This window comes from Pseudopodoces humilis, chromosome 25 (assembly GCF_049639895.1).
Source record: "Pseudopodoces humilis isolate 2021_Gansu_Grassland_sample_001 chromosome 25, ASM4963989v1, whole genome shotgun sequence".
In the NCBI taxonomy this organism is placed as follows: Eukaryota; Metazoa; Chordata; class Aves; order Passeriformes; family Paridae; genus Pseudopodoces; species Pseudopodoces humilis.
The window spans coordinates 5,569,553-5,596,678 of NC_142224.1; the positions used below are offsets into that span (position 1 = coordinate 5,569,553).

Sequence of the window (27,126 nt, forward strand, 5' to 3'; positions counted from 1 at the left end):
GTAGCTAAATTCAGGGCTCCTCAGCAGAGTGAAAAGGGTTTTGTGATCCCAGCCTGAGCCTTCCTTCCCCCCACAGGTGACCCCAGACTCGGAGAACGACTTTGGGAACTACAACTGCACGGCTGTGAACCGCATCGGGCAGGAGTCCTCCGAGTTCATCCTGGTGCAGGCAGGTGAGCAGGGAGGGCTGGGACACAGCGGCCCAGCTTTGCTAGTTCGTGTTGCTGGGGTAGCAGGAGAGCAATTTCTGCCTTCCAAGAGGCTGTTGATAGGTTTTGGGCTGGGTTGGAGCTGCTCAGCATCTCCTCGTTTCTCCAGGGGCTGGTTCTTTTCTGTGCTCCCTTTCTCAGAGCTGTGATCTCGGCTTTGTGCACCCCAAAGCAGCCAGCCCCCCTGGCAGCAGCTGAAATCCAGCAGGATCCAAGGCTCAGGGCTGTGCCAGCCCCTGGAGGGGCTCCAGGGCTGCCAGAGGCAGATTTGGGACTCGAGCTCTGCATTGCAGTGCCCTGTGCGAGGCACAGTGGGGACAGAGACATCCAGGACACTGCCCTGCCCGTTTTCTTTTGGAGAAGGGACTGGGAGTCTCCAGCTTCTTAGACAGGAGACAAAACGAAGATCCGTGCACTAATTAACATCTTTAAAAGCTGCCTGAACACTCTGGGAGCCTCAGCCCTACCCCTGTCCTCCGCTGCAGGGAGCCAGGGGCTGCTGGAGCTCCTTTCCCAGCCCCGGTGTCTCACTGCCTGCTGTCCCTTGTCCCCAGACACGCCGTCCTCGCCCTCCATCGGCAGGGTGGAGCCCTATTCCAGCAGTGCCCAGGTGGAGTTCGAGGAGCCCGAGGCCACGGGCGGGGTGCCCATCCTCAAGTACAAGGCGGAGTGGAGGGCCCTGGGCGAGGGGGACTGGCACGCCAGGCTCTACGATGCCAAGGAAGGTAGGAGCCACAAAAACACCTGGTTCCTTCCCCACCAGCCCTGAAAACAAATCAGCTTTGCTGTAAGGAAAAGCCAGGGAGGGTGGAGGGTTCAGGCTGGAAGCTCCAGATGAGTTTTTAAACATTTGCTGTGAGCGACAGCTGGAATTTTCAGCTGGAAATGAGGGTTGGGCTTTGCTGAGAGCTCTGCCTGAGCAAGGTGAGGAATCCTGTGCTTGGAATAATGGTTTTCACTTGCTGCTGCCCACAGGAGGCTTTTGAACCCTCATCTGTCACCCCTTGGTCCCCCTTGGAAAATAAACTCTGCTATTCCAGCAGCAAACCTGTCTTGTTGAAGTGATCTACAGCAGTGCCCACTGCATAAAATCCATCTTGGAGTCAAATAAAGCAAAATAATTTTGATTTGGGGAGGGCTGTGAAAAGGAGAGTTCCACTCCAGAGCTGAATCTTCCACCACCAATCCTGTGTGGAGCTGAAATTCCTATTTTAGTTCCCCTCTGGAGTGGTGTGATCCCAGCTAGGGTCAGGTTTATTTGTCCCTTTTCTCCCTGCGCGGGGAAAACAAAATTTGTGTATTTCTTTCTTTGAGTCCTGAGCTTTTCTTTGCTTTTTCTTTCTTTTTTTTCGCCCCCCAGCCAACGTGGAGGGTTTGGTGACCATCACAGGGCTGAAGCCTGAGACCACCTATGCAGTGAGGCTGTCAGCAGTCAATGGCAAGGGCGTGGGGGAGCTCAGCCTGCCTGCCGAGTTCAAAACACAACCAGTTCGTAAGTACAGCCCTGCCTCGCTCTGCTTCCCTCCCCTGCAATCTCTGCCATGCATGGATCTCACCTTTTCTCTCTCACAGACCTCGCTGCACCCTCTGTTTTCTCTGTGGTTTTGGGTTGGAGTGGATTTTGAGGATAATTAAAAAGCTTTCTTCGAAGGGAGGAGGCAGAGGAGTTGTTTCATTTGCACTGGGTGGTGTTCCCAGTTTAACCTTGGTGTTGGCACAGAGAAGGGGCTGTGGAAAGGAGAATTTTAATGAGAAAAAGCAGCTGAGAAGGGTTTTGGTCACAGAGAATGTGATGTCACTGTCACAAGGCTGGTTTGTTTTCCAAATTAAGGTGTTCAGCACAGCTCTGGCCTTGGGCTGTGGAAGGTGAGGGCAGGGTTACTCTGTTCTGATGATGCCCATGCAGCTCTTGAGGGCATTCCATGGATTCCTCAGGCTCTGCTCTGCTCTGCCTGGGCCATCTCCATGTTCTGCTGTGGCCCAGCACTGTCCTGTTCCAGGAAAGAATTAAATCCCAGGGAGCTCTCCAAGGTGTGAGGAGAGGAGGAGGAAAACGTTTAAAAAGCAGAATGGGCAGGGGAGATGTGCCCAAAGCAGGCAGGGAGAGGTTCTGCTCCCGTGGTTCTTTCCCTTTCCTCCTGCATCCAGCTCTGGACTGTGGTTCCCAGCCCTGAGCTGTGGTTCCCAGCCCTGGACTGTGGTTCCCAGCCCTGAGCTGTGGTTCCCAGCCCTGGACTGTGGTTCCCAGCCCTGAGCTGTGGTTCCCAGCCCTGGACTGTGGTTCCCAGCCCTGAGCTGTGGTTCCCAGCTCTGGACTGTGGTTCCCAGCTCTGGGCTGTGGTTCCCAGCCCTGCACTGTGGTTCCCAGCCCTGCACTGTGGTTCCCAGCCCTGGACTGTGGTTCCCAGCTCTGGGCTGTGGTTCCCAGCCCTGGGCTGTTGTTCCCAGCTCTGGGCTGTGGTTCCCAGCTCTGGGCTGTGGTTCCCAGCTCTGCACTGTGGTTCCCAGCCCTGGGCTGTGGTTCCCAGCTCTGGACTGTGGTTCCCAGCTCTGGACTGTGGTTCCCAGCTCTGGGCTGTGGTTCCCAGCTCTGGGCTGTGGTTCCCAGCTCTGGACTGTGGTTCCCAGCCCTGGACTGTGGTTCCCAGCCCTCTGCTGGGATTCTCTCTCTGCTGGACCCTGGACTGGCCGTTCCCAGCCCACCCTGAGCATGTCTGGAGTCCCCTGAGCTGTGCCCAGGCTCGACTTTGCCACCTTCTGCCCATCCCTGCTGAGCAGGACCCACCTGGGTGATTTTCCAGCTCCATATTCTCTGTCTCCTCACATCTTTTACATTTATTTTTTTTTGTGTGTGTGTGTCTATCTCCGACTTTTTATTTCGATTTTGTGTCCCATCCATGGATAAACCGCAGGCATCCCTCACCCACGTAAGTGCTCTCTGCATTTCTTTCACTCTCTCTTTGTGTTTTTAGAGTGTTCCTTTAACACCCAGAACTTTCAGCTTTTAATTTAGTGCCTTTTTCCTCTCAGGGGCTTTAGGATTGGAGTAACTGGTAGTGTCCATTTCCTAACAACACTGACTCTGGAGTAGCCACTCTGCTCTTGTTTAGGACAGAATTAGGGTTAACTCTTTGTCTGTGCTCTACAGCATGCAGTTGAAATATTTAATGTAGTGATTATCTAATAATAATAATAATAATAATAATAATAAAAATCATAATAGTTAGCTTGTTGACTCAGAGTGGAGTAGTGGAAGGCTTTGTATTTATGAATCCATTAAAAATTGTTCAATTTTAATGATACTGAGATAATTCAGGGAAGTCAGTTCAGCTAAGCTGCAGATCTGGTTTAGACCAGAGCCAACCAAAAACTTCAAAATTTTGAATATCTCCACAATTTTGAAAGCACAAGATTGAAGAAAAAAATTCAAATTTTTTTTCCTCTTCTCACTAATGATTTTTACCACTGGACAGTCTTCCAGCACTTGTGTAGATTGTGTGATTAAATAAATAAACCTCATACTAAATTTTAAAGCATGGCACGTTCCCCACTTCCCCATGCAGAATGAGTCAGGAATGTGATGGATTTGTGTGATTGTGAGAGAAACACTGAGATGGCTCCATAGCTTTGTGCCTTTCCAGTCAAAACTGATCAATGGAGCTAAAAAAAACCCTTTATCCCAGTGAGCATTATTCCATTTATCAATGCATCCTCGTGGGGAGCTGCTGTTATTCCCAAGATTACCAGGACAAGCTCAAAGAAGCTGCTGTCACATTCTTTGAGATTCCTGAAGTGAAAAACAGGAGAGGATTATAAAATATTTTTATTTTAAATGGCACTGGTGCCATTTTCCCCTAAAGACTGCGTTGGGGAAAAGGTTGGATTTGGTGGAGCAGGAAGGGGAAGGAGGGAGGGACAGCAGGACAGGGAAATTGCAGTGGTTTGGGAGCCACTGGGAGGCATTTCCAGGGCATTTGTGCAGTCTGAGCTTGTTGGGAGCCCGTTAATTGCAGGAACATTAATGAGGATGATGGGGCTCAGGCTGAGGACTGGGGATAAAGAACCCCTGGGAGAGCAGGGCTGCAGGAAATGGGGGAAAATCCAGTTGGGAAGAGAGGAGAAAGAGCCTGAGAAGCTGTGCTGCAGCCTCGTGGCCATCACCTGGGGACAGGTGGGTGCTGTGCAGAACATTCCAGCACTTCTGGACTGGAGCCTTTGGCTTTATTCCTTGTATTTTCACGTGGCAATGGGCTGTCAGTCACTCTGTGCTCCCCAGCTCCAGTTCTCCTTCCTTTAACTCATTTTTCATTCACAAATCCATCTTGCTCTCCAAGCCCTGCAGCTGGGATCATCCTGTGTCCCCCATTCTCTCTGCTCCTTCCCAGAGCCCATCTCAGAACCTGACTGAGGAAATGGCACCACAAAAACTCCTTTTTTTCCATCTCTGCTGGAATTCCCATCACCTCTATGTGGGCAGGAAGAATTTCTGTCCCTTCAAGTGTGATTTGAAGGTCACAGAGATTTTAGGAATTTTACAGCTCAGACTAATCAATGACACTTGTTTTCCTTGCCCTATTATTTAAAGTTTCTGTCTGGATGTAAAACCTGACACAATTTTTAATGCCTGCTGGGATAAGTCTGAAGTCATTTTGATTTATTTAATTTCCTTCAAAAAGAAAAAGAAGTTTCTGTCTATCTTAGAGGGCCTCTCCATGAGGTAATTAGTGATAATTATGGATTATAGTGGCACAGATGAGAATTCTGGAGGTTGGGAGAGTGTCTGAGTTGACCTGGGTTTGTATTTTCATTTTAACCATTTGCTGCTTTTCTTCATTTCCTTTTCCTCACAAATCTGAAGCCTGGGGAGCAGGGCAGGGGATTGAACCCCAAAAAATGTTCGACCCCCAGAGTGTGTATGGCTGCTGCCAAAATATCTCCGTGTACCAACCCCCAGGCCAACAAACCAACACTAAAATCACCTCCCACCTTCCAAATCTCCTCATTTCCTGGTTTTTGGCAGCATTTTCCAGGGATGCCCTCCCTTTGCTCACCTGATTTCTCTTCCTTCAGCCAGTGCTGCTGCCCCCAGCTCTCGTTTGGCTCACAGTGAGTACGGCAGGGGCTTTGCTCCCATGTGCTCTGCACGAGCTCCTCACGAGTGTGATGTGTTTCTAACAGCCCTGGATGCTTCCCTGCTTCCCTGCAGGGCTTTTCCCACCCCAAATCTCTGCCTGGAGCTGCTCTGCAGCTTCCCAAGGTTGGATTTGCCCTTCTCGTGTCCCTGCCCATTGGAGGCACAGCGCTGAGAATTCTTTTGGTTGTAAAGGTTTTGTGGGGACCAACAGAGAAATCCCTCCCAGTTTGTGTCCCTCCTGCTGGGTTCTTCCCAGGACTTTTGGAAGCAAAGACATTCCTTGTCCTCCTGCCCTGGAAGTCTTGGTGTCAGTGCTGGCACAGTCTGTGCTCTGGGGAGTGCAGGCTTCTCTCCCTAATAACAAACCCATTTATTTCCCGAGGTGTTCACTTGTTTAGGGTTTTTAGCCCTGTTTTCCTCCTCTCTCTGTGTTCCTGGGTGTCCTGCAGGGAGGTGGCAGCAAGCAGGGGCTCAGATCTCCTCAGGAATTGCCCCTGGAGGCCTCCCAAATATTCCATTAATGGGCAGGTTGGGGCCAAAATGAGGCAAAAAAGGGGATATTGGATGCTGGGAGAATGAGGAGACACAATATCCTGCAGGAGAGATTCCAGGGCCCTGCTTGCCTTTAAAGAGGCTTCCAAAAAATTCCCTATCTGTGATGGGAGCTGGGTTCAGGCTGCCTTGGTTGGGTGGTCAAGGGAGAGGAGAAGCACTCAGTGAAGATCCTCATTTACCTGGTGCATGTGTGTGTTTTGCATAATTAATGATCTCTGCAAAGCCAAGTGCTCTCCTGGTGATTTGCAATAGTAAAAAGTGTGTCTGTGGGAATGTGAGCTAACTGAGGGATTTACCTGAGTGGGTTAGGAATGGTTTCCTGAAGGGAAAACACTAAAAGCATGAAGTGTGGGATTGTCTTGGGGGTTGGGCTAGAAGGAGAGTATAGCCAGTCAAATGAATTTGTAATTAGTTATAATTAACACTGCATTTATGACTGGCACGTTGCATGGCCTTACACGGGGCTTTAAATGTCCCATATCTGCCAGTGGGCACAACCAGTGTGTTCCTTGTGCAGTAATTTTTATTTTAATTTTTATTATAATTTATTATTATTTTTTATTTTAAATTTATAATTTTTATATCTAAAAATCCCTGAAGAGACCTTTTAATTCCCATCAGGCCTGGAGAGGGTGAAGGGCAGGGTCTGCTCATCACCTTTTATTCCCTGGCAGGCAGAGACTCCCTTCTGGCTGCTCATGTGTGGGCTGGAGAGAGCTTCCCTCAGAGGGAAAACGTTGGGTTCATGTTTTACACAACAGTGTGTTCTTAAAAAAAAAAAATAAATCCTTACCCAGAAAAGCTCCTAAGAGCTAATTAATGATAAACATTTCCCCCAGATTTGTTGGCGTGGGGGTTGTGTGTAGAGGAGGAGGAGGAGGGTGAAGGTTTCCTTTCCACCTGGAGCTGGGATTTGTGTGTACACTCCCTGTATGCAAATGCTGCCCACATTTGTATTCTGGGCCGTGCTGCAGCCCGTGGAAATGAGGAATTGAGCAGCAGAGGAAGGGCACTGGCACGGGGCAGCTGCTCCTCTAGCTCTGCATCATTTAATTACTGCTGCTGCTGTGGATGATCTGTGCTCTCCCCTGGCCTCACCTCGGGGTGCAGTGAATGAAACCAGCAGCAATTAGGGACCAGGAGCTGCTGTGTGGCACCACAGAGGCAGGGACAGAAAGCTAATGAGGCTGCAGGGCTCTCCTCACTGCCTGCCTGGGGTTTGGGTGGCATGGGGGAGATGTCTCTGGGCATGGAGCGGCTTTGGGAATGTCTCTCCTTGGGTTTAACCCTCTGAGCTCGCTCCAGGGAATGGTTCTGTACCAGTCTTGATGTTTTTCTTGCAGCTCTCTCCACTCTGGGACCTGTTTTGCCTTGCAATGGTTGAGCTCACTTGGAAAAGGGGATTTTTTTTCAGGTTGGACGGGGCTTGGAGCAGCCTGGGCTAGTGGAAAGTGCCTCTGCCTAGGACTGGATAATCTTTTAAGGTTCCTTCCACCCCCAAACCAGTTTATTCTACTTATGCTGCTAACTCTGCCCTTGATCTTCACCTAAAGCTCCTCTCATGAGGACAGGCAGCCTCTCTTGCCTGGTTTGAAATCTCAGGTTGTGTCGAGCTCACTGGAGTTTGGGAGATGTTTACTCCTGACCAGAAGACACGGATTTTCCTTCCAGGCAGTCTCACAGTAACTCTTACACCTCCCTCCCTTCCTTCCCAGTGCCCAGAGTTCTGTGAGCCTGTGTGTTTGAGGAGAATGGATCGAGGGCTCGGCTGTAACAAATGGATTTTACATTTTGTGCCGTCAGTTTTTTCCCCCAGTAATGGTCTGTCCTTAATCTTGTCACAGACAAGCACCCAAAAGATTAAAGGTTTAATTCTCTATACATCAAATTAACAGAGCACCGTGGAGTAGCCTCATTAGGATGAGACAGAGGCACACAGGTTGTGAGAAATGCGAGTTACGGAGTGATTTGGGAAGGGAATTCGGGCTCAGTGCTCTGCTCCGGGCTGGCAGCTGATTTTTCCTCATTCCCTGCCCCTCTCCCTGCACTCCTCCATCTCTCCCAGCAGCTGCTGCCTTGCCTGGGCGCCGCTGCTGATGGATTCCCTGTCCTTGGGATTCCTGGGGATGGATTCCCCCTGCTCACCCCCTCCCCTCGGTGGCACTGCCGGCTGGCTCCCACCGACCCCAAATCCCGCATGGAAAAGTGTCCTTGGAACGTCCCCTCAGCAGGATTTTCTCTTCTGCAGTTGTTGTTGTTGTTGTTGAGGAGTTAGTGCTGCAGAGGGAGGACGCCCCAGTGTGGGAGCCAAGGTTTGCCCTCGTTTTGGGCTGCTCTGACCCTTTCGCCTCCGCTGCCTCGGAATAACAATATTCCCTTTTTCTTCCCAGCAGTTTTGTGGATTCCTGCAGCAGTCCTGGCACACGCTACAATGATTTTTGTCCCTTTTGTTCTTTGTATGACTAAGCAGTGACGCAGCTGTGCCTAACACAAGGCCATAACTCAGTGCTTGCTGTGGTTTAATATTCTTATTTTCCAGGCGATTTTACTGTCCCCCCCAGTGTTTCTGATATATGCTGGCTAATTTAATTTTGCTCCTATTTTTATTTACTCTGTAATTCTGTTGTTGATTTTTTTCCCTTGCCCATTGTTTACATCAGTTTTTTAATTTTTTTGTATTTTCCATGTGACCTCCTCCACTTTCCTTTCAACCAAACTCATGTGCGTGCGTATCATGTGAATTTGTCATGTGGCTTGCATGGTGCTGATGATGTCGTCCTCGCTGGTGAACAGAAGGTAAAATAACTTTGTTCTGATTGGTTGCCTAGATTTTTGGGGTGAGGATTCCCCTCTGGGATCTCCAAATTCCAAAAAAAAAAAGAAAAAAAAAAAGAAGGAAAGAAAAATGAAAAAAAAATCCTTTCCCACCGAGCCTTTTTGGAAGAGTTGCTCGTCACTGTCTGCATGGGAAGAACTCGACTTCAGTCCTCTGCACTGAGCTGGGGAAAAACCAAACAAACAAAAAAAATCACCTGGCTCAGTCATTTGCTTCTTCATTCTCAGAGTCCAGCAAGGAACTCTCCTAGGAAGGTGCTAAAAATCCTCTGGAATTAACACCAGAGGCCAAAAATCCTTTTGCCTCTCAGGGTACCAAGCACAGACTCGAATTGGATGGGAGATTAGGGCTCGGATTCTGGGAGCAGCCTCTCTAGCAGCATTTGGACCCTATAAAACACACATTTATATAGAGATATGTGCACACAGCCACACTGCACGTGTCTAGTTGCCTTCCAGAATAATCCTGAGTTCTTTGAAATCTGATTATTTGGAGTATGGCACAATTTGATTTAAGAAATAAATACTGCGAGTAAAACTTCAGCGTAGCTCGAATGAGGGCTGAGTTATGAAATACCCTCTCTATAAAATGCTACTATAAAATCCTCTCTCTGTGTGAAATTCTGGATACAAATCCTGTGAAACAGCACACCCAGGGTTCCTGGGGGGAGCCAGACCTCACACAGTTCTCACCAGAGGTGCTGCTGCTCTTCTCCTGCCAGAGCCCCTCGTTCCTCCCACGGAGGCTGTGGGAGCCTGGCAAGGCTTGAACCTGAGCTCAGCTCACGGGAGCTGCTGATCCCCAGCAAATCAAGAAGCAAATGATTGACCCTGGCACTTTGTGGAGATGGAATCAGCCTCCAGCAAAGTGTGGGGTGGTGAGGAACAATTCCTGCAGCGCTGTGATTTTTACGACTTCGCTCTGTGCACAGTCTCAGCGGGGGGAGGGAGGGAAGCTCCTGCTTTTCTGCTGCCCCAGCCAAAGGAGGAACTGTAAGAACCAGGGAGGAATTGGCTTTTTACAATCCAGGAGTTCTGGAATCACCTTTTTGTCTGGGATCACCCCCAGGAAAGGATTCAGGCTGGGGTTTGCCAGGAAAACAAAACTAACACCAGTAACCTTCCCACATGAGTGCATGCACAGAAGAGCCCCTGGCCCGGTCTCTTCCCTCTCTGCTGGAATTCCAGGAGGATGGGAGGCGTGCCTGTCTCGTTTCTGCACGTTCTGTTTGTGTTCCTTATTTCTGCTGCTGGTGTTTGCTCCCCTCGTGTGCACCCCGACCCCCAGCCCGTTCTTGCTCTGGTTTTCCCCTCGTGGAGGCTCTCCCTGGTGTCTGTTCCCAGTTCATGTGGTGCTCAAAGATGGCAGAAATCAGCCTTTTCCTCGCTCCTCTGCTGCAGAATTTTCCTGTTTTCCTCTCTGAGCACAGGGAGCAGGAACTTTCCTTGCTGCCAGCTGGGCAAGGATTTAAGCTCAGTTTAAAGTGCTGATTTTTAATTTTCTCTTTTCTCCCCACCTCAAGCTGCTTCCACTCCTGGTGCTTGTGGCACCCTCTGAAAAACACAATAAAAACAAGAATTTCTGAAATCCCACAGACCAGTGGTAGGACAAGGAAGCACTGAATAGAAACCAAAGGGTTGAGAGGATACCAGGAAACATTTCCTGCTTCCCTGCAGCAGCAGATGATTGGCATGCTGATGGCTTAGCAGGGAGTGGGTGCAAAATAAACTGGAAATGTAATGGCTCAGAGCAGTGGCCTCGGCTCCCCTGCCACCAGCAGGTTTGGGGAGCCTGGAGAAAAATCCTTTTTTCCTTGGTCAGGGTCTCCCTGGGTTCATTTGGAGCCCAGGGGAGGGCTGGGCTGTCCTGGCTTCCCAGCACAGCGAAGGCTGCTGCTGTCCTGCGAGCTCAGCCTGGCTGTGGGAGGGAGGGCACAGCTCCTCTGACAGCTAAAGCTCCTGTTTGGGGCCTTTTCTCCTTTGCTGAGTGTCCTGGGGGAGAATTTTGGGCATGGCTGAGCCTCAGTCCCTCGGCGTCACCACCGGGAGCACAAGGTCCTGCGTCCCTTCTGCACAGAGAGGATTTAAATCCAATATTTGATGCTCAAACAGAGGAAATCTGGGCTCTGTGGAGCTGCTGGCTCTCACCCAGCCAAGCAGCAGCAGCATGTGGGGTCCTCAAAGGGTTCCCCTGGTTTAAAGGTTGGGAAGGGCTCAGGAGGGTGGGACAGGCTGATCTCTGCCCTGGCATGGAGCACCCCTGCCATGCTGTTCTGCATGTCTGAGCATGAACCCCTTCTCCTGCTGACCACCTTCTCTCTCCAGCTACTCACATCTTCACTCATTGTAGGGTTGCTGATTCTGCTGGACTAAACTTTTCCCACTAAACTTCTTCCTTCTCTGTTTGACACACTAACCCAGTTTTCATTTTACAGCCCTGTGTTTGGATTGCATCCACCTGCTTGAGATAAATGAAATAAACACACATTTCTGGAGAGAAAACTGTGCTTTACCAGGGCTTGCACTGCTCCACCTGTTGGTTTTCAGCACTTAGGAGCATTCTCTTCTTTAAAGGGAAATGTTTCTCAAAGCAGAAATGAGTTTAAACTATTGGGGGGGAGGAAGGAATGAATCAGGAGCTAGAAATTAGATAATTCAAAGTGAAGAAAAGGAAGAAAAGTTTCAGCTGAGCGGGTAATTAATCATGGGAACGGCTGTGTGCAAAGTACAGCAGCATCTCTGACATTTAAAATGGAGAATAAGCATCTTTTCAAAGGATGTTCTTATTAGTCTTGGTGCTCAGTCACTGGGAACAAGATTCCAGGCTGTGTTAGATAAAAGGTCAGATTGTGTAGGTGCAGTGTTCCCTCGGCACTCGAGGATCTCTGTCCTCATTGCTGATGGTCTCTGAGGCTGGGCAGGGAGCAGGGAGACGCTGCTCTTGATGTGTCCCTGTGCCCAGGGAGGGCAGGGACGGGGCTCTGCTGCTCTGGGGAGGCTCAGGGGGCTCAGGGCTGCCCCTGGGAGCTGTTTTGGGCCACAGGGACAGAGCCAGGCACTTGCTGCTGCTGCTGGGAATTCCTGGTGACTGTCCAGGACACTTCCTGCAGAATGGCTCCTGCCAGACAGCTCCACAGTCAAAAGCAGGGGATTTGTGTGGTGTTTGTCTTTTGGGATTGAGGAAAATAACATCATTGCTTATTTAACTGATGTGTTCAGTATGCCCAGGTGAGGATGAAGTTTTCCTGTTTATTTGTGCCTTTAACCACACTTGTGTCACCTTTTTGTGTTCAGTGTAGACTGAGAAAGCTGTCCCGGGGTGGAATCCACAGCTGGAACGTCCAGGGGGTGTGGGAGCCTTGCAATAAGGGGATAAAGGCAGAGGAGAGGATTTGGAAAAGCAAAATGTAACCTGGAAAAAAGGAGTGTTGCCTCTTCACATCCGTCAGAGGAGTTGCTGTGTTGTTAAACACAAATGTGTGTGTCCCACACCCCTGGAGTGAGATTGATTCCCTTCTTGGAACAGTGCAGCAAAGTGGGATTCATTTTAAATCCCAGTTTCAGCCCAGGCTTTCCCATTGGTATTTCACCAAAAAATTGTGCTCCTGTTCCTTTGAAAGGGAGGAGGGAGGGAAAGGACTTCAGATTCCTCTGCAGATGAACTTTGGAAGGATGTTGGAAGGTGAAGCTTCCTGTGGCCACTCAGGAGTGCCTGTGCTGCCCATGAGGAGCTGGACACAGATCCAGGGCTGTGGATCTGGGATCAGACCTCCTGCATTTGGCTTTTTCAGCAGAGGTTCAGGGTGGGATTGGGATCCTCCGAGGGACTGGGTCGGAGGAGCAGTGTGGGAGCTGGGCTTGTGAATCAGTGTGCCCTGCAGGAGCAAGGGACATTTCCATTTCCTGCTGGTGGCAGGGTGCACTTTGGGAAATGATAGCCTTTTTCTCCGAAAAATGGTTATTCCAGAAGAGTGAAGGGGTTTCTCTGAATCTCTCTCCAGTGTCCACTGGAGCTCCACCGCTGCAGGCTGAATGAGGGGATGTGCTCTGGGGTTCTGTTCAGGTGTTCTCTCATTTAAGTGGTCCAGCAGCTCAAAAAGCTCTAAACAAATTCAGAGTGCAGCCCTGGGTCTGTCTGAGAGGCACAAGGTCCTTTTCAGTGGTGCTCTTCACATCCCATCCCACAGGAGCAGCTTGCCAGGTGTTTGACAGCAGTTCCTACAACAAAAGCAGCGAGGAATTCCTCACTGCTTTGGGATTTTCTTGGGGAGGGGGGATGTTTGTCACTCTGGCTCCATTCCAGCACATGCAGAAGTGGAAATTTGGTGTTTCAAATGCAAGGAATACTTGGGTGTGGCAAATATTTCCCTCAGACACACGGTGCCCTCTGTGTCTGGGTCAGCTCATACCCTGAGCTGAGGATAATAAAGCGTTCTTGTGATTGTTATGAGCACTTTTTCCTTGCTAATGCCTGGTTGTTTTTTTCACAAATAACCCTGAATGTTGTTGCAGGGGAACCCAGTGCCCCCAAGCTGGAAGGTCACATAGGAGAAGATGGCAACTCCATCAAAGTGAACGTCATCAAGCAGGACGATGGTGGCTCCCCGATCAGGCACTACCTGATCAAGTACAAAGCTGTAAGTGTGGCACAGCCCGGGCTGCCCTGGGCTCGGGGAGGGGCTGCAGTGAGCAGAGAAACCTCTGTCACTCCCCTGCTTTAAATGTGAGTGCTGAGATGTCAGGGAGCACTTTGGCACAACTTGCAGCTTTTGCCCTGTGAAAATAGTTTAGTGGTGGGGAGAAATGAGAGGAGGAGGTGAGGGGATTTCTTGTCAGAAAGAACAGGGTTCTGAGCAGGAGAGAGGCTGCTTTGGCATCTCACCCTCTGTGCCCAAGAGCATGTGATGGTGTCAGTGAATCCCAGAACAGCTGGGGTTGGAGGGAGCTCCACAGGGACGTGCCCAGGTGGGTTTGGGATGTCTCCAGAGAGGGAAACCTTCCGTGGGTGCCTGTTCCAGAGCTCTGCCACCCTCCACGGGAAGAAATTCTTCATATTGGGGTGGAACTTGTTGTGTTTTAGTTGGTGGCCACTGCTCCTCATGCTGTGACATGGAACAGAGCCTGGCCCCGTGCTGTGACACCCTTTGGGGGTGTCTGTGTGGGGTGACAGCGCTGCTGAGCCCCTGGGGTGCCCCTGGCCCTGGCTGATGCCTCATGAGGCTCCCTGGAGCAGAGTTAAAGGAATAAAGCTGGGATTTATTAAAAGCCCTTCACAGGATCACCTTGGGCAGTGCAAGCACCCAAGATGGGCCCCGGCTCAGGAGTTTCACCCTTGGATCAGTTCTGGTCCATTTCCATCTCGGGGTTAATTGTGCAATTGCAGCTGCAGGTGATGCAGTCCCATCCTCCCAGATTGCTCTCCTCAATTCCCTGCTGCTTGTGCTTTTTGGGCCTGGAGCTGCAGCGCTGCCCTTGGCTGTGGGGCTGGGGAAGGATCGTTGTGTGTGCCCGAGCTGTGAGGAGAACTCGCTGACACTTTGTGTGGAGTTCAGAGTCAGGCACCAGTGCAGAGCCAGGGAAACACAAAAGCTGAACCTTGAGGCGTGCTGTGCTCTGTCCCTCCCTGCAGAAGCACTCCTCGGAGTGGAAGCCCGAGATCCGGCTGCCGTCGGGCAGCGACCACGTGATGCTGAAATCGCTGGACTGGAACGCTGACTACGAGGTGTACGTGATAGCTGAGAACCAGCAGGGCAAATCCAAGCCTGCCCACTACGCCTTCCGCACCTCTGCACAGCCCACCGTCATCCCAGGTACCGCTGCTCTGCCTCCTCCTGCCCATTAATGCCACACAGCCGCCCTAATGTGCCCCAGTAACCCTGACAGCTCGCTTGCTTGAAGCCCATCCTCTCATGGTTGGTTCCCCACCCGGAGCTGAGGGTCGTGGCTGTGTGCATACCTGTGGCAGGTATGTGGGAGTGCTCCCTGGCAAATCCCTGCCTGGCTCTTCCCAGGGGGTGTTGGCTCCTTGTGTTGGGTAGGAAAAGCTTTCCCAGAGCAGAAAGTGGAATTCCCATTTTACGCCCTTCAGCTCTGCTTTTCACAAGGCAGATTTCCCAAATCTCCCTCCCTGCTTCTTTGTCCATCCTTGGAGGAATGGAAGCATCAGGAGTTTGCTGGCAGTTGGATGGGAAGGCAGTGAAAATCTCTCTCTGAGCATTTTTCATTTCAAATTACCAAATGACAGTCATCACAATCCAGTGTTGAGGAGGGCATTAGGAAAAAACAACTCAAAGGCTTCAGGATGCTGCTGGAAGCAATTAAAACAGACTGTACTTATTAGTGTGCTCATAAAGTGAGGGGGCAGAACAATTCCTGCAAAAACCAAGCAGAACTCTCAGCTGGGAAACTGAAATTGAGCAGTTTGTGGCAATCTGTTGGAAGGACAGTTAGGATTTCTTTTCTAGATGTGGACATTTAAAAAAAAAAGAGGGGGGAAATCCACACAAAGCAACCGAAATGTGAGGATGGGATTGCTGGAGTAGCTGTACATGGAAGTTATGGTGGTTAAAGACAGGGATGCTGAGCCTGGGTTGGTGCTGCCAGCCCATCCTGAAGGGATTTCATTCTGATTTCATTCTGTTCATGTTTTCTCTTAAAACCAGCGAGTTTCCTTCAGTCTTTCCCCGAGAATTGAGTCCCTGCTCCCCTGTGCCCATTCCTTGGCTGAAGGGAACAGCTCAGCCCCTGTGGGAATGCTGCAGTCCCCCTTGGCTGAGGCAGATCATGTTGTGGAGCACAGAAATGGGTGAAAAAGTGGGAAAAGTGGGACTGGCAGTGAGGAGGAGGGAGATGGGGCAAAGGAGAGGCTGGGGGTGCTTGACCAGGGCGTAGTTTTGGGTGGAAGGACCCTCAGTAACTCATTAAACACCTCACTCTGTGCTTCTCATTTTCAACAGCTCTAATCCTTGCTCCCCCTCTGAGCCCTTTAAATCCATGTAACACGTGCAGGACCCTCAAAAATCCAGGGAAAACCCAGTTTGTTGCCAGAGGTGAAACTTGTCTGGCCCCCCTGAGGTTATTCCTCGCTTAGCTTGGTGTGAAGCACAGGAGGGGCCGGGATCTGAGGCTGCCCCTCCAATGCTGCACAAAACAAAAGCAGTTTTGGGCTGGAATTCAGGGCCTGGAATTCAGCAGCTCCTCAGAAAGGGCTGTGTCCTTGTGCAGTGATGTGGTTGTTGCTGGGTTTGTGACTCGTTCTCCTGGGTTTTTTGTCAGTTTTGGCCTTCCAAGGTGTTCCCTGGTGCCCCAGACTGAAAACGCTGGGCAAAATATTTCCAGTATTTCCAGGGACAGGTTGGTTTTTCCTCTGCTGTGCAGCCCCACAGGTTTTATTGGCAAACTGGAGCAGGGAGGAGGCTCTGTGTGTTCCTTTCCTCGTTGTTTCCGTGGCATTTCTGTGTTTTTCTCTCAGATGAGCTGTGCAGGAGTCAGAGGCAGTGCTGTAACAGCCATTGCTGTGCCTGACAGCAGTAACCAGGGATTTCCTGCAGGAAAATGTGCTTTTATTGTGTGGAGGAGTCCTTTGTTCCCCTCACCTGTGCAGAGGCCTGAGTGGCTGGAAGGATAAGGGTGTTATTTTCAGTAATAATAACAATAATGATAATGATAATGATAATAATAATAATAATAATAATAATAATAATGCTGGCATTGGAGTGGTTCCCGAGCAGCTGGGAGGCTGAATGGCAAAGTCAGAGGATTCCTGAGACCTTGGTGCTCCTTCAGGATAATGTGGATTTTTTATCCAGGCTTTGGGGAAGGGTTTGGACAGGCAGGTGGATTCTCTGCTGCACCAAAGCTTTTCTTGTTTTCCTTTTTTCCCTGTTAAAGGCTGTGCTCTCAGGCTCCAGACACATCTCCCTGTCTCTCGCTGAGCCCCTTCTGTCCCATCATTTTTAATCTCATTTGCTTGCAAACCCCACCCACCCTGCCTTGGACCCTGCTCTGCAGCTTTGGGCTTTGCTGAGCTTCTGCCCCTTTTGTGGTGAATGTGCTGCTCCTTGAACCCTGAGCCATTTTAATTTACGAGATTAAATAAACCTTTGATTCTTATGTTTTCTGTATTTATGACCTAATTTTTTTTATCTATTTTTCTCTCTCTTTCTCTCTCTCTCTCTCTCTTTTTTTCTTTCTTTTTTTCTTCCTCTCTTCCTTTCTTTCCCTCCCCTCTCCCTTTTTTTCCCCCCCAATTCCTTTCCTATGTCTGTCATCCATGGTCACCTTGGATCTCACGGGGAACATCCACGCTTGCCACATGCACCAAATTTGTTTTTAAAACAACCATATTCCCCCCTCCTGGGAACCATTGTCTGGCGCCTGCAGCGACCTTGGGAAGTCCATCAACGTCGTCCTCCTTTGTCTCATTGCTTCTTTCTGCAGTGACTCTGCTTTTGCTCTGTTAGAAACTTTCAAAAAAAAATGAGTCAAATAAAGCAATATTTGCTTGGGAAGGCCTGGGTCCCACCAAGGTGTGGAAGGAGATAACTTTGCTTCAGAGGATCGTGTCAGTTCAGAGAACAAAACAAAAAAAAAAAAAGAAACAAATGCAGAACACTTAAAAAAAAGATGTTTAATTTGAAAGAGTCAGTATTTTGTAACAAGGAAAAAAGGTTTAAGCCAAGTTTTTTCTCTTTAACATTTTTTTTTGTTACTTGTAATGATTTTGCCCTTTTAAATGGCTGTAAAGAAAGATTTTTTTTGGTGTTGTTTGCTTGCTGTTTTCATCAAAGGAAGGTGCAATGCTGAAAGCCTTTAAGATCCTGCTTTTTACTGATTTCTTTGCACATCTGGTGCTGATCTTGTGCAAAAGGAGGCCCCATCCACAAACCCAAACCCACAGACTGTAAAAAGAAAGAGAAGATTTGTCAGAGACCATCCTGCTGATTGCCCAGATGTCTCTGGGGGCTTTTGCATGTGGATTCAAATGTCTGGAAGGTTTTCCTGCTGTGCTGGTCTGACTAGAAACATCTGCTGGGATCACACTGGGGGCACTGCTGCTTTTTCTTCTCCTCCTGGGCAGACTCCTTGTCCCTCCCTCGTGTGCAGATTCCTCCTGGAACACAAATTCCCAATGCTTCTCTAACGCTGCCTGGATTTCCACTGCTGTGTTATCACAGAGAAATCCCTTTCCTCGCTGTTCTAACAGAAAAATCTTAGCTTGGATGGAGTTACCTGAGCAGCAGAATTATTGTTACTGATCCTTAATAATATTCCTGGTTAACTGTGCGTGTGACAGGATTAATCCATGGTCTAAACTGGTGCACTAGAGCCAGCTTTGTTATCAAATCCTGGCAATTTCCCTCAACAAAATTCAGATGATTTTTGCTTTGCTTCTTTAAAAAAAAAAAAACAAATAAAAAGAACAGAACTCCCCATCCTCTTCCCAAAATAAAAAAACCACAAAAAAAATCACAAAAAGTCCGACACAACAACCCCAATGAAGTGTTTGGAATAGGAAATCCATTGGGATAGGAAATCCATCCCCTCTGATGCTGTCCTAAAATCAGGGAGCTCTCCCTTGAATTGTGTGTCCAGAATGTCTCAGACCCTCCCAGCTGGGTGGGATTCATCTTCCTGATGGAATTCTCACAGGGACAAACGAAATCCTGTCCCCACTCGTGTCTGACTCTGCCTTTCCTGTTCTGCTGTGTTTGTTCAGGCCTCGCTCTTTATCAGTTCTGAACTTTTCTCTCTGGGTTGTAAATGAGAATTTGGTGCAGGTGTCACACACAAAAAGCCTGTGGATTTTTTATTTTTTTTTTTCAACAAAACCCCCTCATTTCCAGCGTTGTAGAGTGCAGACACTTTGTGAGAGCTTTGGAGTTTGCTGAAGTGCAGCAAAATAATGCTGATGCTAGGAAGTGGTGTGAGAAGTGGTGTGATTTCCCCTCTAACTGGATTAACTGAGCTCGCTGTAGATCTGGAATCAGCTTTTTGTGGCTTTCCCCACAGAGGGAGGTCACTGCCTGAGGCTGAGATGTTTCTCACCAAAATCAGAGTTATTAAAATTCTCTAACTTGGTGTAGTGTGGTGTGGAGAGAGAGCAGCCCCTGTGGAGGGGGTTCTGTCCCAGGAGAGGATTCTCTGAGGCAGAGCAAGCAGCTGAGACATCCTGAATGGGGCTGAAATGAATCCCAAACCCAACAGCAATCAGGAGCCCATCCAGCTTGGGACACAGACAGAAAGTGCTTCTTCCTGTTTGCAGAAATCAGGAGCATAACTGGGGTTTTTAGCACTATTTTGTGCAGGTTTGTAGCACACCAGGTACCACAGATCTGTCAGACCCTCCAGGCTGGATCTAGGTCCAAGGTCCTAGGCCGTGATGTGAGTAAAATAAAATTGAAATAGAGTTTTTAGAAAAGGCAGAGATTCAGATCTGGAAGCAGGAGATGCTCAAACACTGGGACTTTCATGCCAGCACCCATGTGTGTGTGAGGGGCTGCAGAGCCTTGCAGGGTTCCCACCGTTTTTAAAGCCCCTCCACATTCTCAGAGTTGTTTGTCAGGGCTTTGTTTGGCTGTTCTCATGGGCAGGAAGGTTTGGGAACGCCCTGTTCCACCTGCAAGTGTCTGCACCTCCAGGGCGCTGGGGAATAAAATGAAGGTTTTTATCTAAAAGGTTTTAATTTAAAACAACTTCTCCCAACTCTTGGAGCTGCTGGAGTGGGGTCAGGTTTGTTCCAGGAAAGAGGATTTTGGTGTCATTCTGTGTTCAGCCTGGAGGAGAAGCTTTGGGGTGACCTAAACCTTCCAGGGCCTGAAGGAGCTGACAGGAAAAGGGGAGAGGGATTATTTCCAAGGGATGGAGGGACAGGAAAGGGGGAATGGCTTCAAACTGACAGAGTGCAGGGTTGGGTGGGATCTTGGGAAGGAATTCTTCCATGTGAAGGTGAGGAGGGGCTGGCATGGAATTCCCAGAGGAGCTGGGATCCCTGGCAGTGCCCAAGGCCAGGCTGGACGGGGCTGGGACAGTGGGAGGTGTCCCTGGACATGGCAGGGGTGGGATTTAAGGTCCCTTCCAGCCCATTCTGGGGTGTTTCGATCCCCTGACATCCCCAGGACAGTCCCAGGGAAACAGCAGAGCCTGGAGGAGCAGAGCACTGAGGTTCCAGCAGGAATTCAGCGAGCTGTGGGATATCCCCCTGCCCCAGGCTTTGTGTGCTCCCTCACAGATGCTGAAATGTGCATTTGTGGATTTCTGCCACTGGCAGAGAAGGGTCCCTGTCCCCAGGGTGAGCTGGGGGTGTCTGAGGGAGCAGCTCTGTAAAACCTCATGCAGAGGGAACTTCTCAGCGTGCACCGAGAGCAGAGAGCTTCTCTCCTGGCTTCTGCTGCTGGATGCACAGAATGGATTTTTATTTGTTTTGTCCGTTCTTCTTTCTTTTGCCAAACCCTGTAGGACCTTTGAAATGCCTGGAGTCCCTCCTGCTCCTCTCCATCCTTTTTGTCTCATTGCCTGTGCCTGGACATTGTGTAGCTGAGACCCCTCTGGGAAGACACAGCTGAGCTCTCTCTGCCAGGGCAGTTTTTGTACAGAAACTAAAACTGCTGGCTGATTTTCCTGTGCACTGTAAAAAGAGGGGGATTAGAAAAGCCAGTCTTGCAGGAAGCTCGTTTTCCGTTGGAAAAACGTAATTTGTAATTAATAAATTCTTCACTTCTTTAGAATTAAGGACTCCAGAAGTTCTTTAATGGTTTGTGTTTCCTTATTTAACCGGGGGGAAATGTTGTTCCTCTTAGTCCTGAGAATGGCAAAAGGGTTGGACGTGGATCAGGTCAGAAATGTCCAACATCAGTTTATTACATTTATTTCATACACACAGTGGGAACAGCTGCTCCACAGCCCATTTATTTATACATTTCTTTTGTACACAGGGTTGGTTTAGGCCCCAGAAAACCCTTCAGGGATGTCTAAGTATTAGTTTCATTAGATACAACATAAATCCAGCTACAGGATGGAGGGGAATGGTTCTTGAAAGTATTTGTAGATCAATTTAATTTAATCAGATGGGACAGTCTGTGAAAAGAATAATCTCCACTGTGGTTCCTGCATTTTATAGGAACAGCAAAATCCCTTTACAAGGAAAAAGAAAGGCAGCACCAAGAGCCTCCCAAGTTCATGGGGTCGTGGAGGATTTTTATATTACGTTTCCTTACTGCCAGTCCCTGGAAGGTTTGGAATATCAGTTCACACCATGAATTGGGATTTATGAAACCACAGCTAATGGAAAAGGTTCGAAAGTTCCTGCAAATTGCAGGGCTCTCTTACCAGCCTAGAAACCCAAATTGCAGGCAATTACCTCGGCCCAGTTTCGTTGTCTGAGGTGTAAAATCCCAGAATAGCACAAGAACAGGGACATCCCTCTGCAGGCTTGCCCTGGTTCTCCCCACCTCCATCATCCTCCTGCCAGGGCAGAGGAGCAGGGCAGGGCAGGGGAGCTCGGTGGGGAGCAGAGGGGTCTGTGCCTGTCAGAGCAGGAATCTGGGGGGGTGACAGCTCCTGGAAAAGCTTCAGAGGGGAGAGGAGGCAAAGAGCAGCACCCTGCTGTGAGTGGAATTTCCAAAAAGGGGAAAATTCCAGCTCTGGAGGCACCCAGGGATGTCTGATCCCAGGATCCTGCATGGGAGGGGTGACAGCTGCAGGAGCACAAACACATCAGAAGAGGGAAAATCCACATCCTCCTCACTCCCTGCAGGCATCAGAGGGGGGTTAATTCATGTCTTTATTCAGCTTGCTGGCAGGGGCTGGGCTGTGATGCCAGTGTTGGTCAGGTGCCTCACAGGGGTTCTCTGTACTTGTCCTGCTGGAATCTGCATTCCTTGGTCCACCTCGGGGTCACAAAACGGAACAACCCCTCTCTGTTTGTTCTCAAATGCGTGGCAGAGGGGGTGGCTCTGTCTGGAGCCCTGGGAAGGCTCTTTCCACCTGTCCACATAAATGGGGCTGAGGGGATGGAGGGGCTCTGCTGGGGGGTCTGCAAAGCAAAGATTCCAAGGGTTTGGGGCTCCAGGGGCTGGGACAGTGAGGGGCTGGGGAGCCACGAGCAGGTTCTGGAGAGCTGGGTCTCACCTGAGCCTCAGGGAAGGGTTTAACCCAGTTCCCACCACCATCACCCAGTGATTTGTATCCCACCAGGAAAAATCCTGCTGCAGAGTCTGGGCTTTGCTTCCACCGCTCTTTGGGCCAGGCTTGGGCAGTGCCAGAGCCACTCTGGACCTTCCTCTTGAGGAGGAGGAGGTGGAGAGAAGCAGGAGGAGATTCTGCTGTTTGCTTCCCAGGGATGGGAAGAGCCCCCTCAGGTCCATCCTTTCAGGCAGGGTAAAGCACTGGTTATGGCACAGGGCTGACAGAGGGTGGACTTCCCAAAAAAACAACTTAAGTGCAGCCAAATCTGAGCCCTGGAACCTCAAATGTTAACCCGAACGCCTTCTCTTCTTCTCTCCCGTGGTCTCTGAAGCCAGCACTAGCCCTGCCTCGGGCCTGGGCACTGCTGCCATCATTGGCATCCTCGTGGTGGTCTTCGTGGCGCTGCTGGTGGCCGTGGATGTCACCTGCTACTTCCTGAACAAGTGCGGGCTGCTCATGTGCATCGCCGTCAACCTGTGCGGCAAATCCGGCCCCGGGGCCAAGGGCAAGGACATGGAGGAGGGGAAGGCGGCCTTCTCGTGAGTACTGCCCCCAAATGCCTCCCTGTGTGCCCACCTGGCAGGACAGGAGCTGCCTCGGGGAGCGGGGGTCCCTCATCTCCCTGGGGAGGGGCTGGGGTTTGCTTGGGGCCTGCAGGAAGGTTCTGGAGTTGTTCCTCTGGCTTTTTGTCTCGTTCCTGTTGGTAGCCATCAAATAGGTGCTGGACATCCCAGTGCTGGACATCCCAGTGCTGGACATCCCAGTGCTGGACACCCAGTTCTGGACATCCCAGTGCTGGACATCCCAGTGCTGGACATCCCAGTGCTGGACACCCAGTTCTGGACATCCCAGTGCTGGACACCCAGTTCTGGACATCCCAGTGCTGGACATCCCAGTGCTGGACACCCAGTTCTGGACATCCCAGTGCTGGACATCCCAGTGCTGGACATCCCAGTCATTCCAGTCATCCCAGTGCTGGACACCCCATGCTGGACATGCAGGGAGTGCCTGGAAGGAGCAGTGGCCGCAGGGAGCTGTCCGTGCTCTCCCCGTGGCCGTGTCTCCCCGTGGCCATTTGCAGGCTGTCTTTGCAGGAGGAGCCTTCACTGCCCTTCCCTCGTTACAGGAAGGATGAGTCCAAGGAGCCCATCGTGGAGGTGCGGACGGAGGAGGAGAGGACCCCCAACCACGACGGGGGGAAGCACACGGAGCCCAACGAGACCACCCCGCTGACAGAGCCAGAGTATGTGGCCTTAGGCAGCCCTAGCACAGGGTCACTGCATTGCCCTCAGCTGCCCTAATCCCTCAGGAACACGAGTTAGGGCAGGAAGAGAGGAAGAAAGGTAAAATCTCCACGTGCCAGTGAGGAAGTGCCTCCTCTCAAGCTTCAGTGGTTGCTGCTTCCAGCATTGGAAGGGAAAGGGGAAGGAAGCAGAGGTTCCTGAAGGGCTCTGCCAGTCTGTCCAGTGTGGAGATCCAGCTCTGTCCAGGGGCACTGCGAAGGATCCAGAGCAAAATCGGCCCCAGCTGGCAGCGAGCCCCGTCCCAGCAGTGCTGGGTGAGAGCTGGGAGAGATCCTCCCCAGGAGCTGGGCCCTGCAGGTGGAGTCACGGCCAGGCTGAGCATTCCAGGGGAGACCTGAGCTGAGCTGGGGCCTGAGTCTGCGGTAATGTGATGTGAGAACAGGAACTGGGGTTTGCTGGGGGCTCTGCAGGCCTTCAGACAGACCTGCAGCAGCAGGACAGGACAGGCGAGGGGCTGGATCCAGGGTGCACGATGGCACCGTGCTGTGTTGGTGGCAGGTGGCACAGGGCCACGGGCTCAGGGAGTTGGCAGAGAGCTGCCTGGAGAGGTCAGGACTGAGAGGCTGAGAGTTTTAGGTGAGAAGAGTCTCTGCAAGCAGACAGGATCCCTCAGCCCACATGAACGAGCCATTCCTGCAGGTCACGTCCTCTTGGCTTTTTTGCTCTTCCTGATTATCCTGAGCCATCCCAGCCTCGCTCCCTTTGCATGTCTGACCTCTGCAATCTCTGCTCCTGAGTCCCTCTCCATGTCATGTGCGTGTGCTGTCCTCACTCTCCTTCTCTGCCCCTCTCCCCGCTGTCACTTCGGGCCTTCATTGTCTCTCTCTCTCTCTCTTTCCCTCTCTCCCTCTCCCTCTCTCTCTCTCGTCCCCGTGTCCCCTCGCAGGCACCCCGCCGACACCGCGGCCACCGTGGAGGACATGCTGCCTTCTGTCACCACGGGCACCACTAACTCTGACACTATCACTGAAACCTTTGCCACGGCCCAGAACAGCCCCACCAGCGAGACCACCACGCTCACCTCCAGCATTGCCCCTCCGGCCGCGGCCGCTCCCGACGCCAGCGCCGCCGCCCCCGCCCAGGCCACCCCGGCCAAAGGCGCGGCCCCGGCGTCGTCACCGCCGCCCTCCTCCGCCCCCAAAGTGGCCCCTCTTGTTGATCTCAGCGATCCCCCCAGCTCTGCTCCGGCCACCAATAATTTATCTTCAAGTGTCCTGCCGGGGCAGGCCGTGCTCAGCCCCAGCGCCGCCGCGGCCGACGCCGCCAAAGCCGGGAACAAGCCGGCCGCCCCCAGCCCTGCCAACCTCAGCAGCCCTCCGGCTCCCTCGGAGCCCAAGCAGGAGGTGGCCAAGAGCCCCGAGAAGGAGCCTGTGCAGCCCAGCGCCGCCAAGAGCCCGGCAGAGACCCCCAAGAACCCGAGCAGCGTGAAGAGCGAGGCTGCCTCGGGCAGCGCCGCCAACCCCTCGCAGAACGAGGACTTTAAAATGGACGAAGGGACCTTCAAGCCACCAGACATTGACCTTGCAAAGGATGTTTTTGCAGCTCTGGGCACTGCTTCTCCTCCTGCTGCCAGCGGGGCTGGTGGGCAAGCCCCCGAGCCTGCTGCTGCCGCTGCAGACGGCTCTGCCCCCGCAAAGACCGAGTACGGCCAGCTTTACTCTTGTGTTGGTTGTGTGATGTGTCCCTCGTGCCCTGGTGCTCGTGCTGTGTCCTCTGTTGGGTGTTCTCTTGACTGACCTCGCTGTTTCCTTAGCCAGCTACCTCACCCCAGAGCCCACGGGGTGTTGGAAGGTGCCAGGAGGAGAGCAGGAATGGGCTGTGCCAGGGAGGCAGAGGAAAGGAAGCTGGGAGTTTATCAGAAATGTGTTGTTCCTCAGGCTTTTGGGCAGCTTTGTCTATCCTGGGTTATTCTTTGCTAAAGAAGAGCAGAAGTAGTCCAGTTTGGTGTAAAGAGCTTTTGGTGTAAGGAGGTTCTGCAGGTCAGTGAGTCCAAGCCCCCAGATCCCATCTCCCGCAGGCCAGAGCAGCCTCGGGGCTCGCTGGGGGCCAGGCTGGGCACAAGCAGTGCCAGGGTGCCAGCTCTGGAACCTCTGGAGCTGTCCCCAGGCTGGCAGGAGCCTGGCTGAGAGAGGGGGGAGCACCCCAAGTTGGGCAGGAGAGAGAAAACAGCAGCTGGGGGCTGGGGGAGGGTCCCAGCTGTGCTGCAGATGTTGGGCTCTGCCTGGGCTGGCACTTGTCACCTCCCTCACTCTTGTGAAAATGTCTGGGACAGAATTCCTGTCCTCTGTGCTCCCCTTTCTCTGGGATCCTGGGGATTTCAGGCCTGGCTGTCCGTAGGAGCACAAAAAATGGGATTGCTGCTAAATTATCAGGGAGTTGGGTGCTAAAGCCAAATCCTTCTGCAGCTGTGTGAGGTTTCCTTGCTGCTCCTTTTTGTAGCCCTGCAGCTGAGCCCTGAGCAAAGCCAGGGCAGGAAAAGCCGAAAATTGGTTAATCTAGAACCGAATGAGCCAGGGCGGAGGAGCTGAGCTCGGTTTTCCTTATTCCTGCGTCAGGAAATGCTGGTTTTGCTCTCCCAAAGCGAGTTGTTCCCACACAGACTCTAATTCACTCCTCCCCCGTGGCTAACTGAGCCCAGCCCGTGTTTCTGTGCCTCTAAACTCTGTCCCTCTGGTGCTTCTCCCCAGGAAAATGCCAGCAGAGGACAAAGGCGCCGTGCAGGACAGGAAGAGCCCCCCAGCAGAAGTGAAGACGGTGCCCAACGAAGCCACACAAACAAACGAGAACGAGAGCAAAGCATGATCAGCACCGGCAGAGGGGATGGCAGAAACCTTCACCGAGCATTGAAATCACAACCCACACACCCATCTCATTCCTCTAGTGTCTGTTGCCTTTTTTTAAAAAAGAAAAACAAACAAACAAACCAGAAAAATGCATAAACGGGGGGAGGGAGGGAATGTCTCTTTTTTCCTTTTTATTTTTTTTTTTTTTTGGTTTTGTTTTGTTTTTTCTCTTCTTCTCTTTTTTGGTTTTGATTTCTGTTTTTTGGTTTCGTTGAGATTCCTAGACAGGTTCTATTCGTTGTGCACTTGCTTTTAAAAAGTAAAACATGTTAAAAACAGGGTTAAACCCATCACCAAATCAGGGCCCTGCTGGCCCCGTGTATATTCAAACAAACAGACATTGCAATGCTGGTTGCAGTGTGGTTGGGAAACTCAAAATCAAGGTAGTCCTAGACACAAAAAAAAAACCACAAAAAAAGACAAAAAAAAAAAGAAAAAAAAGAAAAGAGACCCTGTTGTTTCCTTTGTTAGTATAGCAGAGATAACCACTGTGCTGCTGGGCACGGCTGGTGCTTAAAGAACAAAGTCCACAATTTATTTTTATACTTTTCAGTCGAGTTTGAAATATGTAAAGCCTCATAAATAAGTTATAATTTCTGTTCACCTTGTATCTGGTCAGTATGCAAAGTGTCTCGAGCTCTTTGTGACTGAATCCTGCTCGCCACGTTAGACCTTTATTTGGGGTTGATTATTATCTGTTTTTTAGGAAGAATGCCAAAATTGCAGCTTTGGGGGATGTATTTCAATTTGCAGTATTCAGACTCTTACATTTCTTTTTCAATTTTACGTTCAATTTTATTTTCATTTTCTTTTTGTTTTGCCAACTTTGGTTCTTTCCAGTGTTTACAATTGACAGATATTTTTTAAACTTTTGTTGTGTTGAAATGGATGTGTAAAATAGCTGCCTTTTTTTTTTCTTTTTTTTTTTTTTGGGTTTTTTTTGGTTTTTCAGTCAATCCAGTCCTGTAGACACTAGGGTAGCAGCATGCTTGCTTTGCAAAGGGAGACATTTTCAACCATGGATGTTTACAGTAGTCGTTTCCCCTTTTCTCTTTTCTTAA

The 27,126-nt window shown here is 50.6% G+C and overlaps 1 protein-coding gene across 10 annotated transcripts in view; it reads left to right on the forward strand.

Annotated features, from left to right (window-relative positions):
• NCAM1 (neural cell adhesion molecule 1) overlaps positions 1-27,126 on the forward strand; it is an 81,524-nt gene extending 54,398 nt beyond the window's left edge. For 2 of the 10 annotated variants that reach the window (XM_088066748.1, XM_005531117.3), the window contains 9 exons: positions 77-173; positions 764-934; positions 1,570-1,701; positions 13,246-13,370; positions 14,363-14,543; positions 22,250-22,457; positions 23,045-23,161; positions 24,109-24,864; positions 25,910-27,125. In XM_088066748.1, coding sequence (XP_087922874.1) covers positions 77-173; positions 764-934; positions 1,570-1,701; positions 13,246-13,370; positions 14,363-14,543; positions 22,250-22,457; positions 23,045-23,161; positions 24,109-24,864; positions 25,910-26,024 — 1,902 coding nt within the window. In that variant the 3' untranslated portion in view covers positions 26,025-27,125. Of the gene's footprint in view, positions 1-76; positions 174-763; positions 935-1,569; positions 1,702-3,121; positions 3,137-5,279; positions 5,316-13,245; positions 13,371-14,362; positions 14,544-17,115; positions 20,443-22,249; positions 22,458-23,044; positions 23,162-24,108; positions 24,865-25,909 lie in introns of those variants that run through there. The other 8 variants (XM_088066751.1, XM_088066752.1, XM_088066753.1 and 5 more) reach the window with 6 other exon arrangements.